Below are 21,211 nucleotides of genomic sequence, written 5' to 3'. Positions count from 1 at the left end.
ATGGCCTGGGATCTGGCAGTGCATTTAAGCACAGTGCTGCTCTTTAGAGAGCTTGTTCTTAGGATGGACCTTCTCTGCCCACCCACACAGTAAATGTGATGGATCAGATTCAGCCCTTGAAAAGAGGGGCCTATAATTGTCCTATGTTTTCTTTTTTCCTTGACCAGACTTGCCAGAAATTGACTGATTTTATGAGCCTTTGAAGTGAATTTGGAAGGTCTCAAGCTGAAATAATATTAAATTTATTGATAATTTTAAAAATAGCAGCTTTGAAGTACTGTCTTCCCTTAAAGGAGTATGGAATCTTTTTTCTAACCATTCCAATTTTCACTTATAATCTTTGATCTTTAACTTTCATAATTTCCTATATAAATCTCTTACATATTTGGCAAGTTTTATTTGTAAGTATTTTAGTTTTTGTTGGTCGTGATATTGCCCCCCATTTGGTTATCTATAAAATTAACTTTACGCAGGTAATATGTACTTCATATAAAGATTATATATTAGAATTCCTTTGCCAGAGGCAAGGTGAGAATTTATTGTTCAGGACTCTTTCTGTACATTTACACACGTATACCTGCGTGAAATAGACAGTATTGTTTGTGTGGTTCTTTTAAATACGTAAATGGTATTAAACTGTATTATACTACATACTATACCACTTGTTTTCCCACCCAACAGTGTCACACTTGTGCTAATATTATACAACTAGATCGCACTCTTTTTACCACTTGTATATTAGTCCATGGTATGATTCTGACAGTTTATTTAGCTACCCTATGATGAACATTTAGATTGTTTCCAATTTTTTGCTGACACATAGTATTCACAATTTCCAACCTGATGGGTGATAACGGTCGCTCATTGTTTTATGGGACATTATTTCTGATCTCTGATATTTTCAAATGTTTACTGGCTATTTTAATTTTCTTCATTTATGAATTGCTTACTTTTCTATTTAGCTGGTTTTCTCTCTTTTTTTTTTTTTTGAGACAGGGTCTTGCTCTGTTGCACAAGCTGGTATGCAGTGGTGTGATCACAGCTCACTGCAACCTTGAATTCCTGGGCTCGAGAGATCCTCCTGCCTCAGTCTCCTGAGTAGCTAGGACTACAGGACTGCCACCATGCCTGGCTAGTTTTTTCATTTTTGTAGAGTCGAGGTCTTCTCTGTTGCCCAGATTGGTCCTGAACTCCTGGCCTCAAGCCTTCTGCCTTGGCCTCCCAGAGTGCTGGGATTACAGGTATGAGCCACCATACCTGGCCTAAGTTGTTTTTCTTATTAATTTGTAAGTAATTTATTCTACATATCAGGCCTATGTCATGTTTCAAATTTTCTAGTGTCTTTTTGTCAAAAAGAAGTTTTTAGTTTCAAAATAGATAATTTATCATCTTAGTCCTTTGCTTTATTTGTGATGTAAGGGCATAATTTCAGTAATTTTAAAAATACTGAAAGCTGTATATTTATTCTTTTATTAGCCACCTTCCCTACATTCTGTTCTAGAATTTGAATTTAATTCCAAAAACACACAATGGTTTTTTTTAAGTCTTGACTTAACTCTAGATACAATCTATTTTTTCAACATTCTATAAAATAAATTAAGAAACAGGAGGTACACACAAGTATATATTTATGTACATGACTGTATGTATATGTAGGTAAATATTTGTACAGCAGGGATTGTAAAGCAGTTCTTGTCTGCCAAAATACATAAAGGCAGAGAAAGACTGCAATGCCCTGGTTACCAATAAGACCACCATGTCATTTCTATCATTACACTCCATTCCACACTGATTTCTTTGTGGGTGGATTTGGCCACCATAATGCCACCAACTGGCAGGATGCTCATATGACCTCCGCATGAGCAGCGTTTCACCCTTTATCTCTATTGTGGCGTGATTTTATAAAAGGGTATCACTACAAAGAAATTCAGAACAATTCAAATGTTTTGAATTCAGGTACTGAAATAATGATATTCTACTAAGATCGAATATATTATAGTTTATGGTTTTCCATTTTTTAAGTGGAAAGATTAATTTTTTTTCTAAGTGGAAAGATTATTATTCATAACATCTATGAATAATCATTGATTTTCCTAACTTCTTTGGGTTTTTAAATTCATATTTTTTGTCTTTATTATCCACACTTTTGTTTATTATGCTGGTTAAAACTTCCAAAACAACAATGCTGAATAACAGAAGTGAGTATAGGCATACCTGTCTTATTCCTGAACTTAATGAAATCTAATGATACTTTTTTTTAATTTGATGTTTCTGTTTCTCATGATAGTCTTTAAGAAAATTTCCTTTTATTTCTAGTTTAAGTGCTTTTAACAACAACAAAAAAGGGAATGCTCAATTTTGTTAACTAACTTTATTTTTTATCTATTTCCCTTGACTCAATTAACACAGAGAAGTACATTAATAAATTCCCTAATGTTAAACCATCCTTACATTTCTGGGGAGAAAAAAGGTCCTCTGGTACCTTTTCTTAATACAATGCTTTGCTTGGTTTCCTAGCATTTTATTTAGTGAGAATAGATTATAGGTTTCTTTTTTTAATGCAATTTGTGTCCAGATTTGATAACTGTGTGAGCCTTTGAAGTGAATTTGGAAGGTCTCATTCTTTTTTTCTGCTCTGCAACAGTTTGCAAAAGTTACCTGCTTCTTCGAGGTAGGCTAGAACTCACTGACAACCTCTGGGCCTGTGCCTCTTTCACTAGATCTTTGATGACCTTTGACTTCCTCTCCAGCTTTTAGTTTAACCAGTGTTCTCCTGATTCAGAGAACTGTGGCAACTACTACTCTCAAACTATCTGTTTGAGAGTCAGTAGAGTCTGGTGGTCACATATACATGCTCTAGAGTCACAACTGCATGGGCTTCTCTACATTCTGGCTCAGCTACTTCCTGGCTGTGTGTCCTTGGTACGGTTAAACTCAGTGGGCTTTAATTTCCACATCTGTAAAATGGGGAAAATGTCCATGTAGTGATACTGTTGTGAAGACTGTGAGTTAATACATGTGAAGCACTTTAGAACTCTGCCTGGCCTACTCTAAGTTTCAATAAATGCCATCTATTATTTGGGAGATTCTTCCGAATAGAGTTAGAATAAAGTTACCTGTAACAATCTTACACTTTAAAATTATCCTCCGAATGTCATTATTTAAAATTCTTAATATCGTCCTATGTTTTCTTTTTTCCTTGACCAGACTTGCCAGAAATTGACTGATTTTATTGGTTTTTTCAAAGAACTACTTGGTTTTATTTATCATGCCTCTTCTTTTAAATTTCTTTACTATGTTCATCAATTTAGTTTTTCTTTTTCTGGCTTCCTAAACTGAATACTTAATTCATTTATTTTCAGTCTTCTTTAATTACTAATAAATATATGTTTTTCTCTGCATAATACAATGTCCATATCCCATAGGCTTTGATAGGAACTGCTCTCATTGTCGTGCATTTCTAAATAGTCTGTAATTTCAATTCTGATTTCCTCTTTAACCCAACAGTGATACAGTCCTATTGATTTTAAGTCAGAAAAATCTAATCGATATCATTTTTACTATTTGAAATTTGTTAGGTTTTCCCTATGACCTATTACAACATAATCATATTACTATTCCATAGGTATCTGCATAGAAAATATATTCTTTGTATTTGTATCTGTAGCTATAAAATCATGCTGCATTATTCAAATTCTTTATAGCCATAGTTAACAGCTTTTGTTTTAAACATTTCAATGCTAAGTATTTGGTGCAAAAGGGTTCATAGGCATCAAATTCAATTAATGGAAATTAGGTTTTATCAATATAAGTTAACATTCTTGTCTCACTGAACCATTCCCCATCTTCCTTGAATTCCATTTTGTCTAATATCAGGTGCTACTCCTTTCCCCTATCATCAACCCAGTATATATCTTTGTTTTTCTGAATATTTTTATCACTTGCTTTAAACAGTACAGAGCAGGATTTTTATGTTAACTTAATCTAGAAGCTTTCATCTTTTAATAAGGAAAGTGGTAGTATATTACTACAAGTGCTATTAATATAATCTATCCAAATCTAAAATTTGCTGGGTTTTTTTGTTTTTGTTTTTTTTTTTTGAGACATAGTCTCTGTTGCCTGGGCTAGAGTGCCCTGGTGTCATTGTAGCTCACAGCAACCTCAAACTTCTGGGCTCAGTGATCCTCCTGCCTCAGCCTTCCAAATATCTGCGATTACAGGCATTCACCACCACGCCCGGCTAAATTTTAAAAACTTTTTTGTAGAGACTGGGTCTTGCTATTGCCCAGACTGGTCCTGAACTCCTGGGCTCAAGTGATTCTCCTGCGTTGGCCTTCCAAAGTGCTAAGACGACAAATGAGAGCCACTGCGCCTAGCCTGATTTTTTTTTAATACACAAAAAAACAGTTTGTCCTGTACTTTTTAAATTAACTGACAACTACTACCAGTCCACATTGAGGCTTCTAATGTACAGTAAATATATTATTCAATTTTCTGGCAAACTTAAAGCATATTTGTGTCTTCTTTCAGATTTGTTTTTATACATTTAAAAGATAAAGAGAAAATCTTAAAAGAAACCAGACTTGATTAGAATGATGGCCAATTGCTCATCAGAAACAATGCAAGATTATACAATGGAATTACATCATTAAAGTTCTGAAAGAACAAAAAGAAAATCTAAGTCAGTGAAAATACGCTTTCAAAATGAAGAGAAATTAAAATTTTCCACATAAACAGAGTTGAATTAGTCACTAGTATATCTGTACCAAACTCTTCCTTTTAAAAAGGCATATTAGAATGCAAACAATTAGTGTGACATTACTATATGCATGAACTCTAACCTGATCTAATTTTAATGCCATTTATACCATTTAATAGTATAAAATAGTTTACAAACCCCAACTATTCATTATTAGCTACAAAATATTTTTCACCTACTTGGAGGGTATCTATAGTATGTGAGCAATGCTGTAACCTAATGTTGTAATAAAGGAAAAACTGTTTATTTCATTCTTGAACAACCTTACCTCTTTGTTTTGGAAAAATCTTCTCAGGATGCTGTAAAATAAATTTAAAAATGCATTAGATAATTACTGTAACATATAAAACTAAGTGAAATTTTTAAAAATAGTAATTAAGATAACTACCTTCATTATGGGCCTGGCTCGTTTCTCAAACAAGCCACTTGGAAAAAGGTAAGCAATGGCTCTCTGAAAATACACACAAAGGTTAATTAACAACTGTTACAAAAAACAAGTTAAGGTTATAATTAACAGTTATTGAATGCTTACCATATATATCAGACATTAGAGTTTCACATGCATTATCTCATTTCATAATCTTTTAAAGGGGATAATAAAATTATAATACTACACACACACATACCCCAAAAAGAAAAAAATTGTAACTATCAAACTGATTATGGACAATTTTCAAGCGTCAGCTTTAAACATGTCACTCCTTGAATGTGATATACCACAAATAATCTCTCTTTTACTTTTAAAGGAAAACTAGAGGTGCTCCTGCACAACTTCTGTGGTAATGTGCTCAAGAGCGATCGTTGCGACTCCCAGTTGGTCGTGCAAATATCAAAGAGCAGGCTCTAAGTCTCACCCCCACTAGGACACCCCTGATGTTTTTAGATGCTCTTTCAACTTTTCCCAGAGTTTTTAAACTATACTCTTTTCAAACAAGTTCTCAGCGTCTGTTTTTCAATAGGGATGCTATCGGCATTTTGGGCATGACAGCTCTGGCATAGGCACCCTTCCTCCATAGTGCAGGTCATTTAACATTCCTGGCTCTTTTCCAACCCAGCCAGTAATACCCCAGTGCTTGTGACAAATCTCACACCTAGGCCATTCCAAATGCCCCCACTTCCTAGGGAGCAGCACTGGCTCCAACTTGAGAATAACTGCTTAAGCCTTCATAGTGCCTTCTCCAACACCCCTCCTCACAATGAATGACAACAACAAAATGTGCACTTTCCTTCTCGCTGAATAGTGTCAGATGAAAAGTCTATGGCCTGGGATCTGGCAGTGCATTTAAGCACAGTGCTGCTCTTTAGAGAGCTTGTTCTTAGGATGGACCTTCTCTGCCCACCCACACAGTAAATGTGATGGATCAGATTCAGCCCTTGAAAAGAGGGGCCTATAATTTGGGAGTATAAATTCAATTATACTAGGAAGCTTACTTGTGTCTACGGGTCAAACTTTAGTCTTTCATTCAGACACTTAGATCAAACATCAGCATGCTCATTTAATAAACTTTTTTTTTTTTTTTAAACCAGGCCTTCCCTACTTCCTTCATTGTAGGAGAAAAGGTACAGTTTTTAATAAGTGATACTGAGACAACTGACTGCCATTTGGAAAAAGATAAAACTGGATCCAAACCTCACACCATATAGCAGAGTAAACTGCACACAAGTCAGAGAGCTAAATATACAAAATAAAACCAAACAAGGGCTATCATACAACATGGGTGAATTCCTTTATGACCAAGATATGAGAAAGTATTTAACTATAATTCAAAATTCAGAAGCAATTTAAAAAAAGGATTGATCAATTAAACTACATAAAAAAACAAAAAGAAAAATATGGCTCAAATGTACTCACAGTAAGAGAAGTGCAATTTAAACTACTTGAGAACATTTCTTATCTAACAAGCCCTAGCAGAAGTTCAAAACTTTGACAGCACACTGTTAGTGAGGCTATAAAGAAACACTCTGCCACATTGCTGGTGGGAGTGCCAAATGCTACAACCTCTTTCAGTGGGAAGTTTGGCGCTCTCTAACAGAACTACATATACATTTCCCCTAGCAATCTGATGTCTATGAATTTACCCAGAAGATACACCTCCACAAATGCAAAACAACATAAGCATAGGCTATTCATTGAATTATAAGCACAAAATATTAGCAACAACCAAATGCCCATACATAAGAGGTTGGCTGAATAAATGATGGCACATCAGTACAATCAAGTACTATATATTAATAGCTGTAAAACAGAGAGATGAGCAAGATGCAGAAGAAATGTAACTTGAATGCTGCTATGGTGTAAGAAAGAGAATACAGTGAGGGACACAGGGAAGAGGGCAGACTCTTTGGGTATACCTTTGTATACAGTTAAGCTCTGAAGCATGAAAATGTTTTATATGCAAAAGAATAAAATTTTCAAAAGAAACTAAAAATATAAACAGAAACAAGTAAATCTAATGTCTAATGACAAAAAATAATTGCAAAGAAATCTTCAACTTTACTTGGTAGGCTTACAGTCAGTCGTAATATTGATATTGTAATTTCTGACATTTTGTGTACATTGCAGCGTAATGCAAATAAGTAAATATATTAATTTTATGGGGACCAGAATTACATTGTAGAAGAAGAGAGATACAAATATAAAAGAAGAAAAGGGAAAATCCTATAATGTTAAGTAATATATACTCATAACCTTTAAAAAAACATCATTTCCTAGTTCTGTCCCCTGAAAGAGCATAGAAGCAAGGGAACCCCAGGAGCAATGGGTGGGCCAATTGGTTTCTAAATACAATTTCCCAGTATAAGGAAGCAAGCACCTTGGAGAAAGGGCTGAGTCTAGGCCTAAGGCAGAGAAAGTACGAAATGAGCCTGAGACATCTTCCTATGCCAGAAAACCTTGAAGTGCTCAAAAGAAGACAGAAGCCAACTTTAAGGGGCTCCTGCTGGCCAAATGTGGGACAATTTGAACACCAAAAAGAACAATGAGAATGTCTTATAACACACTCAATACGTGGGTGTGTGTATATATATATATTTAAGTGTGCATGTGTGGCAGGTTTGTGTGTGCACACTCACATATACACACACACTCAAGGGGAGGGACGAGGAGAAAAAGAAAGCGTCTTTATAGAACAATATCAGCTATAAAAGTAGAAGGAATGACAGAAGTAGAAAATTATCATTTTATAACTTCCAAGTTAATCATCAATTTCAGGCAAAGATCATCGACAGATGCTAAAGCCACTGGCTGAAAGGTTACTGGGAAATAGAAAATTCACATGGACTCAAGATGTTACTACCTTACAGATTACTTACTAGTCACAAAGGGAAAAAGCTACTTTTGCAATAAAGAGGTCTATAGTCATCACCTAATCAAGGGATCAGTCATATCATCACCAGCAGGACAAACTATGTGCCTCCTAGGAATGCAATGAGAAGTACAAAATGTCACTTAAGTAATATTTTTTTTTTTTTTTTTTTTGAGACAGAGTCTCACTTTGTTGCCCAGGCTAGAGTGCCGTGGCGTCATCTTTGCTCACAGCAACCTCAAACTCCTGGGCTCAAGCGATCCTCCTGCCTCAGCCTCCTGAGTAGCTGGGACTACAGGCATGCACCACCATGCCTGGCTAATTTTTCCTATATATTTTTAGTTGTCCAATTAATTTCTTTCTATTTTTAGTAGAGACGGGGTCTCGCTCTTGCTCAGGCTGGTTTTGAACTCCTGAGTTCAAACAATCCGCCTGCCTCAGCCTCCCAGAGAGCTAGGATTACAGGTGTGAGCCACCGCGCCCGGCAAGTAATATCTTTTGTATTTAATATAGTATATTCTAAACCTGACCATGAGAAATCAGTCAGAAAGCCAGAATGTGGGTAACTGTACAAGACAAGTGGCCTCGATTCTACAAAACAACTAGTCAGCTATAAAGACACTTACGGGAAAACTGAGGAAATTTAAAAAGAGATTCTATAATATACATTATAGAATTATTATAATTGTATCAGATGTGAAAATGATATTATGGGAGATAATAGTATAAAGGATGCATGTATTCAAGGATTAAGTACATGCTGATATATTTAGGGGTTAAGTTTATGACAGCTGCAATTTTCAGTGGATCACTAAAAAAATTATTTTATATATACAGAGAGACAAAAGAAATGTGCTAAAACGTTAAAAATTGGCAAATCTATGTGAAGAGTGTGTGTGATTACATTTACTGAATATTCAAATTTTCTAGAAATTTGAAAAGTTTCAAAATAAAAAGGTAGGGAAAAAATGTTAAAATTTAAAAAATAATAAATAAGATCTTCCCAAACCTAGCCTGTCTCAGCAAGGCCCCCACTATCCTATAGCACTGTGGGCCATCTTGACCTCAGGCCTCCTTCTCAGTCATGCAGGGCAGCCCACGGCTGGCCAGCACCTTAGCAAAGGGACTACTAAATCCAAGGCCTGGATTAGAACAGTAGATGGCAAAGAAGACTTAGCACAACTCTTCAACTTTGGGTAAACTCACCATAATCACAAAGGAGGCAATCCAAATGATTCTCAAATGAGTGTCAAGCAGTCACTGGCATCTTTTTTTTTTTTTTTTTGAGACAGAGTCTCACTCTGTTTGTTGCCCGAGGTGAGTGCTGTGGCATCAGCTCACAGCAACCTCAAACTCCTGGGCTCAAGCAATCCCCCTCCCTCAGCCTCCCAAGTAGCTGGGACTACAGGCACACACCACCATGCCTGGCTAATTTTTTCTATTTTTTAATAGAGACGGGATCTTGCTCTTACTCAGGCTGGTCTCGAACTCCTGAGCTCAAGCTATCCTCCTGCCTCGGCCTCCCAGAGTGCTAGGATTACAGGCATGAGCTGCTGCACTCAGCCCGGCATCATTTTCAAATATGAAAATGACTGTTAACTTAGATGACCACTGAATAGAATCGTAGAGGGAAATGAAAATTGAAGAATTCCATCCTACAGTTAGATTTCTCATGAAAAATAGGACTTAGAAAAGCCACAAGGAATTTAATTGGTAGAACCTGAAAATAAACCATTGACTTCAAAGAATGTCTAGGACTTACAGACAATCTGCTTCTAAAAAAAATGAAAATAAGCCAACAAAGGTTTTGCTGGAAGTCTTCTGAAATTCACTCAAAAGTGTCAGGAAATGTGGCTTTGCCTTTAAAAAAAAATCTCAGCTAAAAGTAAATTAACACACATTTATTAATTTATAATCCCTCACCATATTAGGTATTGCAGAATTAGGTATTATACCAAATACGGTAGAAAAGGTACACAGAGCAAAAGACATCACGTCAGATAAAAAGCAATCTCACAAATTCAGTAAAAACAAGATGGAAGAAAAAGGAACAAAAGAGGGAACAGTAAATAAAATAAGCCAGTTGTTTCTAAACCAAATAACAAAACATACAAAACAAAAAAAGGACACAGTCCCAGCATGCTATCTGCCATCTGTTTAGTATGCATGGAAGAGTACTAACATGACCTAACCCATTACTTCCATTTATCTCCTATGGGCATTTTACAGAGATTTTTTACAAATTCTGAAGCAAACAAAGGACTACCTGGCTTTTCTGAAAAAAAATAATTTTGTTGCTTTCTATGTCTGCTTAACTCCCAGTTAACAAGCAGTCATTAAAATGTAAGTAGATGAATACCCTTTTGAGATAAATAGTGAATATTTATAAGAAGAGAATTTTGAGTGTTAGTACTGAGTTGAGCAGCCTATAGCTATGTTTCAGGCAGAGCATTACATGCTATAAAATAGGAATATCTTTACTTTTACTACATTGCAGAATTCAGAAGAAAGGGGTGGTGAACATGAAAATAGGATGAAAGTGTAAATAACATATAATCCGTACTGTGTCTTACTATAATCATATTTTTCAAATACCATCACTCCCAGTGATTCTGATTTAAGGACATCAACTTCATTTGGTTGTTATGAGGACTGAAAAAGACATTCATAAAAGTATAGCACACAGCAGGCACTCAACAAATGTTAATTACCTATACAAAAATCTTCAGTTTATGTAAAGCACATTATTTCCCATATTATTTTGTTTTAAGCCTTATAAAATAGTCATGAATTCACTAGCTCTATTTTACAGATGAAGAAGCAGCAGTTAAGTAGCCAGCCCAAGATTATACTGAAATAAATGACAAAGCCAGAACTTGAACCTTCTAGAACTTAATTTCATAATGTGCTCTTCTTTGTCTATATCAGGGAACCAGTTTCGTTCTCTCAGCTAAAAGATTTACTTCTTCACTGACATCAAGGACATCCAGCTATTTAGTAGTAATATTAGGAGAAAAAGCCAAATGTGCTTAAAGGAAAATAAATTGATCATTTACCTTAATAAATTTTGTTAAACAAATATTTCTCCCTCCTGAGTTCTAGGCACTCTGCTAGTTTAGAAAGATGAGTAAGATTTGGCTTCTGACCTCATTCTATCAGTGGAGACAGATGCATACATAATCTCAAACACAGGGGCTATTGTCATATTATATATCAAAAAATATGGCACAATAAAATAATATACACAGGACCTATGATAGAACTGTATGGAAGTTACAGAAAGGGGACAAAGGAGGATGGTCAGCTACTTTTTTCAGTGATACTTTTCATCTGTCTTTTCTTACCAGTCATTTCTCCTTTCTAAACAAGTGTCTTTACAAATTGTTTTGTCTGCCTGCATTATTCTATTGTTCTACTTCTTTACTTAACACGTTCCAGTTTGTGTTTCAAGACCTAGGTCAAAGGCAGCCTTGCCTGGGACCCTCTCCCTACTCCACTGGGCTCTCAGTTACTTATCTTCTGTTCATACTCCTGTAACACTGGTCTCTGTGCTTGCCCACGGCTCTGCCACTTCCATCAAACAGGAGAACGATCCTCTTTCAAAGTCCACACCATCTGGCTATTCCATTCTCTCCCAATCCTTGTCACCATCACTCACAGTGATCACAAAGGGCTGATGCTCACCTTTTCTCCTTTACATACCGTCTGCTGCCACGTTTGTGAGCAACCTCAAGGATCATGTGAACAAGCCACCTAAACAAGACTCCTGGTGTCATTCAGACCAATAAATAACTTTTAATTCTCATTCACATTCCTGTCCTTAGAAGCATTCACCCACTCCTTGAAACATCCTCTTCTTTCTTCTACAGATTCCAATCTCACTGGGTCATAATTCTGGACCTGCAATTGCTTTGTCAGGGGTGACGAATGTCTCTTTTCAAATGCTATGACCTACTTTCAGGTCTCATCCATATGAGGTTGCTGTCTTCCTTCCCCCTTGTACCCTTTTCCCCTTCTACCTCTCTGCAAGTTCCTTCGTGGTCTCTACTAAACACACCTCTGCTCCTCCCCAGTTCCATCTTTGAGCCTCTTTCTTTCAAGCAAATTTATGTAGAGAGAGACCAAAGCTATCTCCGTAGCTCCAAACTATTTGTCAACTGCCTTTAGGATTTTTCCATTTAAGTATCCAAATATTAATAGCATATCCAAAGCTGTTCTTCAAATAACTTATTTTGCTTTCTACCAGTTCTTCTTTCTCCCATGCCCTGTTACCAAATCTTTCATTCTACCTTGGTCATGTCTATTGGTGTGTTTTTGAAGGCAATGAACTATGTCTTAGTCATTAATTTCTCACTCCAGAATTAGAACATAGCAGATACTCAAAGGATAAATCAACAACTAAATGGACTGCAGGGCCCTTGAGTGAACCAACTATAAAAGACATTTTATAGACAACTAGGGGAATGTAAATACAGACTCATATATAAATGTTCCCACTCCTGCTATAGACTATATTCAAATTAATTTTGTTAGATGTGATAATGGTATTGTGGTTATACAGGAAAATGTTCTAATTTTTTGAAAAAGTATACTCAAGTATTTAGGGGTGAGGCATCATGATGTTTATAATTTGTATTTTACTTTAAAATAAAACAGTTCAGCCAAAAAGTTGAAGCAAATACAATAAAATGTTAAGTTATTAATATTTAACTTAGGTGATGGTTATATGGTATATGCATTGCACAATTTATCCTTTTCTGCACGATTGAAATTTTTCACAAGAAGAAGTAAATAAATTAGTATTTGCTGTTAATGCTATTAGCCTAGAATGTTTTAATCTTTCTCAATTCTGGTTCCGTCATCCATGTAATATACGTGCATATATACATACATATGTACACACAGAAGAGTCATATGAATCTTTCATTCTTCTATAATTTGCAGTTGTTTAATAAACTTTGGTTTTTTGTTTGTTTTGACTTTTAGAGATGGTGTATTGCTATGTTGCCCAGCCTGGAGTGCAGTGGCTATTCACAGGTGCAATCACAGCACACTGTAGCCTCAAACTCCTGGGCTCCAGCGATTCTCCTGCCTCAGCCTCCCACAGACTGAGACTATAGGTGTGAGCCACTGTGCCCAGCCTCTTTGCTGTTTTATTCAAATAAAAGCAACCACTTCCTATACTTCTAGATTTCTATTTACTCTTTTGTAGTATTTTTGAATTGTTTTCAAAACCAATTCTTCAAGTATTTTTGACAGTTTCAATGAAAGACAATATAAAAACAAAACTGCAAACCAATATTATTAATACTTATACTTCCAAGTATTCTCTTTCTTTTAAATAACACAAAGCAAAAAATACAAATTCTTATTTGGGAAGAAATGAAGGCGTAATCCTCTAATCAACATGTCCATTAAAACTTCCTCTGATGCTGGAAATATCCCATAATCTGTGCTGTCTAATATGACAGCCAACAGCCAATGTGGCTACTATGTACTTGATACATAATTAGTGTGACTAAGGAAGTACATTTTAATTTTATTTATGATTAATTAATTTTAATTAAAATAATCACAGACAGAGGCTGAGGCGGGCGGATTGTTTGAGCTCAGGAGTTCGAAACCAGCCTGAGCAAGAGCGAGACTCCGTCTCTACTAAAATTAGAAAGAAATTAATTGGACAACTAAAAATACATAGAAAAAATCAGCCGGGCATGGTGGCGCATGCCTGTAGTCCCAGCTACTCGGGAGGCTGAGGCAGGAGGATTGCTTGAGCCCAGGAGTTTGAGGTTGCTGTGAGCTATGATGCCACAGCACTCTAACCCAGGCAACACAGTGAGACTCTGTCTCAAAAAAAAAAAAAATAAAAAAAAAAATAAATAATAATCACAGACAGCTAGTGGCAGCCATACAGCTCTAGACTATTGCAACCAAAGCCTTCCTGCAGACAGCACCGTATTAATGTTACTGAGACATATTTCAGCAAGGTTTTTAAACTTCATTAAAAGGTTACAAAGTTAAAGTCTGTATTTTAATTTTATTGGTCTAAATTAACAAACAAATATCCACTGTTAGAAGAGAGTATTAACAACCAAATAGTCTCTGAATAGAGGATTTCTACCACAAAGCTGGACATGATGACCATCCATTTCTAAATGTCTCACCTGTGAAGTGAGAAGGTTGCACAGCAGCATTTTAATACTTCAGATCTATGACTTGATTCTTTCAGGGCTTGAATGGGTAACTCAGTATCATGACAACCATCTGTAAGGACGTCTCTCTTAGCACACTGAGGCCTTATGCTAATCAAAAGATCCTTACTTTACTCCGTATAAGACAAGAGAATTTGGTTTATGTACCCCATTTTGGCACAGATTTCACAGCTGAGGACAGGGGTGAAAACATTTATATACAGGAAGTGATAGGAAAATGTAACTCTGTATGTGTGTGTTCCAGAAATGTGTATAGTGGGTGAAAATGAGAATAGCATCATAAAAGACTCTACTTTCCCACTCAGTTGTCTTGTAGTTCATATTAATTCAGAGATCCTTACCAGACCAGCTTCATTTGTCCCCCTACCCTTTGTTATTCTTTTCCGTAGTTAATCTTAATTAGCTACTGGAAAGAAAAGATATAAATACTTAGTTGTGACAAATACTGGAAACTCTCTCTACTTGTGTTTGCAGCTCCTTCCTCCCAGAGAGAAAACATAAGAAAGAAAAAAGCCAACAAAACAAAATGACAACAAAAACAAGCATACACCTGCATCTGTGTCCTAGGAAGGTCCACCTGAAGGAACAACGTGCTCTTCCAGCACCCACAAGAACAGTGCCTTGTATACAACATGCCCTCTAAGGAGTACCTCCCCGGACCCCCTTCTCCCAGGCAGTGTAGTTTGTAGTCCAGTTCTGGAGTAATTCTTCCCTGTCACCTTCCTAAAAGCCTGTTTGGTGGGGAGGGAGTAGGTGCACTATTATCTTTCTCTCTAAAACCTGCTGCTAGGAGTGATGCTATTATTGGAAATTCTACATATCTGAAAAGCATCAAAACGTACCTGCTGCAGCCTGCATTTCGGCACCAGGCGCGATCCTACCTGCACAGTCTTGCTGAAGTTACTGCTGCTGTCTCTTGTCACTGGAATCTCACCTCAGGTATGAGAGGGAGCTGACCCCACATTAGGGGAGCACAACGGCTTTAGCTTCCCAGCTTTCTTTCTCTCAGATCGCCTTCCCACCACACAAGCCCCAATGTTCAGATTTCACCTTCCTGGACCAAGATTAATACCTAATTCAAAGCCCAGCTAGGAGAAACTAGCTCAGTGGCATACACCCTGCTATGTTAGTTTTGTCTGCCCCTAAGCTCGTCTATTTTGACTTGACGTCTATATTTTAACAGAAAGACATTTGCTCAAGCCCTTCCAAACATAATATTTAACTTTCCATTTCTACCCTTTACCCCCATTAATTTTTGCCCCTTGGCTTCCTCAATTAGTTTCTCTGAAAAGCTGACGGCTCAAGAAGACTTCCCCAAGCTCTTCCTGGAGATGGTAGACAACTTCATTCCCACTCCTCAAACCTGACAGCCTTTGCCCCACAATGAGAAAACACTTCACTGAAGATAAAGACTTCCCTGGGCTGATGCCCCTAAGTCCTTGGTGCTTCCCAAAACTTGCAATAACAATATCCCAATTCAATGTGAAGCATTAAGCTTAATCAATAAAATTCACACCAAGGAGGGTATTTCAAATAAGATAATTAATATAAAGAATAAGTAACAAAAATGGTTGGGGGTAAAAGGGCTATTTCACACAAAATTTTAAATTAGGGTAATGATTTGGTTGGGAAAGGTTTAGGAGCAACAAAAAAAGAAAATGAGAAACATGAAGGCAAAGAAAATGTTAAAATGTTTCAGTCTTTTTTTTTTTTTTTTTTTTACCAGTTTTCCTGGTATGTCATTCAGAAACATCTCTACTTGCATGGTAAGTAATGCAAAATTTAAATATTATGGTGGGTAAAATTAAGTCAACCAGAAAACCACTGGAGGAAGGTACTGAGTAAAATGTTCTATTAATGTTAATCTATCTGTTCACTGTTAATGTTATTTGGTCCCAGTGTATATGTGGCACTTACTAGGCACTACAGAAGAAGTACTAGCAGCAGTAGTTTAAACCCCCAAGTATCTTAAAATTAGAGGAAAATTGGTACTTCACATCTGAATTGCGGTTTGGCCTACTTGGATGAAATTTATCAAGAATGCCAGAATTAACAGAAATTTTGTAATCATCTGAAATAAATACTTTACTTCTAAACAACCTACATGAAAAACTATTCAAACTAAGAAATACCCAACCTTTCCACAAAAACAAAAAATGAAAATACATATATCAGTTTGGACTCAATTAATGATTTTTCAAAAAGCTTCAAAACAATATAGCTAGCCAAATATTTTTGTTTGTTTTAGCTTAGCATTTGTGTTTCTTAGAGAATTGTGTTTCTTCTAATTGTGTTTCTTCTAAGAACCAGACTTCAGACGTACCTACACAGTGGTATTCAAACATCCTTACCATCCATTTCCATATAGCTGAACAAGATATAAAAATCATTGCCTTATTCTCTGATTTAAGGCTGCTCATGTCTTAATCTTTTAGTTTTAAATTCACTCAGAAGAAAATGTGAGCCACAGGAATAGAAAACAAAGGGCATTTTCCTATAATAAGTTCTAGCTTAATATTTCTCTTACTAAATTTGAAAATTGGTATGGAATTTAACTCAGCAGAGTTCTTAGGTGTTTTAAACTACTGTTACATTTTAAGAAATTGTTACATATAACAGTTTAGGTTCAATGGTTGGTTGGTCACAACAAAACAAAACTCAACTCTGCTTCTTCCAAGACAAAAAATGAGTGTACACTTAATAAGTATAGAATCTTTTAGAAACTCACTGGACTACAGCATGCCATGTATATTAACCTGAATCTAAAAAAGGAAGTTCTGACAAAAAAAAAAAAAAAGAAGAGTAAGAATGAAAATTTTAAAAATTTAATTCAGATAAGAAATGGCGTGAGTAAACATGTTTCTTCTACTTTTAGGTTTTAACTAAAATATAGGTAATTCAACAGTTCCCTAAAATGAAGGCAAAGTCTTTGACTATATTCTTAGGCTTCAGTCAAAGTATAAAAGGATTGCAGACTCAACCCAGGAAAAGCACTGGGTCAGGAATGCAATCTCTATTAATTAGGTATCCCAGCTGGGCAGTGGGTTTGCAGCTGTTAACTTGATCAATGACTTACCTAAATGTCATCTCTACTGATTCGCTTATAAATTACCAGCAAGTGAGACTAATGTACAGGTGCTAATTTATTTAAACTGTTCTCTACAGTTCTACATAGCTTTATAAACTGCATCTGGCACCTAATGTTAGCTGTCAGTTGTACTTAGACATGCCTGTCCTAACGACTCTGTTCATTAGAAGTGAGCACAAATTATGAAATATTGTGAAAAATGATACATCAAATGGAATGGGCACAGCAAATCAATTAGAGAAACTTCATACAGCATATTCACACTTAGGAGAATAAAACATTCTGGTTTCAGAATGAGGTCTATAATACCAATTAAAAAGTAATTGGTAGACTTCAGCAGTGTTATATATCAATTTGCTGGCTTTTTTTCCTGAAACTCTACAGTAATATAGAACTTAACTTTTAATTCCCAAATAAAGTCATTAGTAATGCAAGTGTGTAGTCATAATAGTTAATATAACTGAAATGTCTCCCACTTAAACTACATTCTTAATTCAAAAAGGAAAATGCAAATATCAGTGGTCCTCAACTTTTTAATGTTTACAGCATGATTCTGAGTTAAAGAATTTTTGATGGTACACATGAAAGGATTAAGAGACTTCACTAAACAGATTAGCAATCACTGTTACCCTACATCTGCTCTAGCACAAGGAGTTACAAGGTCTATAAAATTTCACAGGCACTAGCTACATGCTTCACCTGGCCATCCTTTAGCCACGGGGTCAGATAAGGAAAACTGCTTCTGCCCTGCCTGCCTCTGTTACACATTGATGGGCTTAGCTTTTTACAGTTTCCACATACACAGAATCTTCTTTTGTAACTGCTTTGCACTGAATAACAAAACCCACTTAGCTCAATGTTCCATCTGACAGATTCCTCCTAACAGTAATGTATACTGTTACAGCCAAAAATAATTTTTACACACTGATCAACATTTGGCAGTATCCTGTGAGAGATTTATGAAACAGGAGTTGAGAACCACAGCATTAAGGTCTATTTTCAAAATATTTAGCATGCATTTAAAAGTACTTTCAACATAACACCATATACACTACTAATTGTTAGAAGCTACTTGCTTTTCCTCCTGTTAGATCTTTTGAAGTTTATTAGTAGTACCACATGGTTCAGTGGGTAAGAGCAGGAAGTCGTTTATAACTTTTCAATATAATTTAAGAAATTAGGAAAAAATTAAATTATTTTGAAATGGAGAAAATCTATAACTGCCAGTGATTAATTTCTTTTTATTAATAGTTACAGAAATTTGCTATTTTACCAACTAAAAATATTTTTATTATATAAATAAAAATATTGAGCATTGATTATAGCAAATTAATTTTGAAAAAAATTTCCAACAGATACACAATCCTATAGCTTTAATAATAAACCTTCTAAATGATATAACTTTAAAATAAATATCAATGGTAACAAGCAGAATTATTTTTATTCAAAAATTTTATCTGTCATATCTTTTTATTTTACCAACTCACATTGTACTTTTTAACAAGGCTTATTAAATTAAGGAAACACTAGTATAAGATTAGCTAGGTATAATTTTCACACATAAATTATATATGCTGTATTCAGTGACATCAAATTTTTATTCAAACTCAACCCTCTGAAGTAAGGTTGTAAACCTAGAAATCAATGAAAAAAAACCTAGAAGAGCTGCAATAGTTTACATAAATTCGTGGATTTACTTAGTAGGAAGGGCATATAGGTCCTCATACAGAGTCCAATGGCTCTTAGTTTTAATTCACATGCCTAACAAGTTTAGTTATGCCAGAAGGTTGGAAGACAGGTGAGGCATCTAGAGGCAGACACACAGACATAAGACATCTTGACAGCAGGAGAGATGACAAGAATCAGTAATACGGCATATCCAGGCCATTCAGTACAGGCACAGACATGTGCTACGAGCCACAGTCAGGGGTTAACAATCACACTAAAGAGGAAAATCCTAAAGCTTTGTAAGGTTAAATTATACTCACTATATCCTACTAAATAAGGCTGGGGAGAGTGCAACTTACTTGGAAAATGTTAATCTTCCAAAGTATGGAAAAAACACAGTCTTTGGATACAGAAAGACCTTTTATAGCCTTGGTATCATCAACAATAAAAAAAGATACCTACCCCATAAGGTTCTTACAAAGATTAAAATGTGGTAACATTTATCTGGTTCTTAGATAGCATCTCATACATACACAGGAGGTTTTCAGTATGCAGTAGTAGTTTTCTTACAAATAACACTTAAAAACAGGTTTCCCTTATCTGGAAAATTCACTTTTGTGGAATATCATATTTCCTGATCTATTAAATAAGAGAAAAGCTACTGTATCTACTTTTAATTTATATATTAAAAGCCAAGCATATTAAAAAGCATTATGACTTCTAAATATATAACAGCAACTGCAATAGAAGCTTAAAATATTTTCTTGATTTTGGATGAGTTATTTATTTTTGTTTTTAGAAATAACTAAGCATTTTTTTCAGCATGGAAATACTGACTCATCAGCCATATTGTCTCTCTTTCAGTTTATATACCCTGCTGAACCTTTTTAAAAAATGATAGTTTTAAAAACATAAATGAAAACAGGAACTGTATGGATATATAATTTTAATTCTTTGGCAACAGTTAGTTGTCACCGTCCTCTTTGTTTTTACATCTATTCAGCTGCCAAAGGAAGTCCACCAAATTTAATAAAACACAATGTCAAAGGGGGTCCACTAAATTTAATAAAGTGCCAAAAGAGTTAATTGGTATAAAATGTGAGACCCAGTGAAGCCGATCAATCATTTGCAGCAAAGTCTAGCGCAGCAGAATTATGTCACTGGTGTCAAGGAAAACGGTTAACACTTACTTTCATGTGAGCTTTTAGATACCAAGTGAGGTGAGACAATATACCTACAAGAGATAAGGCTATCTCCCCTTTAAATCAATCAGTGATAAATCAATGTACTCAACACTATTTCAGATGATTCTCCCCAATATTCAGTCTCAGGTGGCATGGAAGATTTGCGTGACAAAGTAAATTAGAGAACTATGGAATGATTCCAGCTACGGTAGATTGTATTTATTACTGTTAATAGTAATGAGAATAATAACACACAGCATTAATCACATGCTTCTTAGCTATATTCTGAGATAGGTGAGCAGGTATTATTTTAGAGATATGAAAATCAAGTGACTGAGGTGTGACTTGCTCAACATTACAATGTTAGTTAGTGACACTGCAAGGAATCTCCTAATCCCAGGTCCTGCATCTTTCTAAAACATCATTTCAACTACAAGGAATTTATTAAAAGAAAAGAATCAATGCAATAACAAGGTTCTACACGTTAGGCATTTCTCAACATAAGACATTCTACTTCATTTGAGAAGAGTCTACATATTTTAAAGAAGCAATTGGATGTTTTTTCATATTAATTCATGATTTCATTACTTAATTGGCTAAATCTAAAGGGAGATTTTTATAATATTCTGTTTGCACAACCACACAAAATGACATCAAGTTACTTTTACCATATACATACATACAGTTTTAACAGTACAGCCACAGCTCACGTTTACATAGTGAGGTTAAATACCTCTTCTGTGGAAAATAATTCTATATTTTGAGAGCCAGAACTAAATATATTGTTAAAAATTTGTTTCTACTTGATTGAATGACAATGTATTCATTAAGCTACAGGATCCTTTTAGATATCTCCAAATAATATTAAGGAGTCACCAATGTGTGTCTGTTGTAAACATCTTGACAAAATTTTTTAAAAGAATTGTTTTAAATCTTAAATATTTTTGCTTAAATGTACTTCGTAAATGGTTTTGACTATCATTATTTCAGCAACT

The 21,211-nt window shown here is 35.3% G+C and overlaps 1 protein-coding gene across 1 annotated transcript in view; it reads right to left on the bottom strand.

Annotated features, from left to right (window-relative positions):
• MRPS9 (mitochondrial ribosomal protein S9) overlaps positions 1-21,211 on the bottom strand; it is a 58,588-nt gene that overhangs the window by 26,023 nt on the left and 11,354 nt on the right. Inside the window, exons 3-4 of the mRNA XM_012664261.1 lie at positions 5,148-5,210; positions 5,028-5,058 (exon numbers count right to left, since the gene is read on the bottom strand). Of these exons, the coding sequence (XP_012519715.1) occupies positions 5,028-5,058; positions 5,148-5,210 (94 nt within the window). The remainder of the gene's footprint in view (positions 1-5,027; positions 5,059-5,147; positions 5,211-21,211) is intronic.

The sequence above is a fragment of the Propithecus coquereli genome, unplaced genomic scaffold, assembly GCF_000956105.1.
Source record: "Propithecus coquereli isolate 6110/MARCELLA unplaced genomic scaffold, Pcoq_1.0 Scaffold88, whole genome shotgun sequence".
Classification (NCBI taxonomy): domain Eukaryota; kingdom Metazoa; phylum Chordata; class Mammalia; order Primates; family Indriidae; genus Propithecus; species Propithecus coquereli.
The sequence above is the reverse complement of the archived record's forward strand: the minus strand, read 5'-3'. Positions and strand labels throughout refer to the sequence as shown.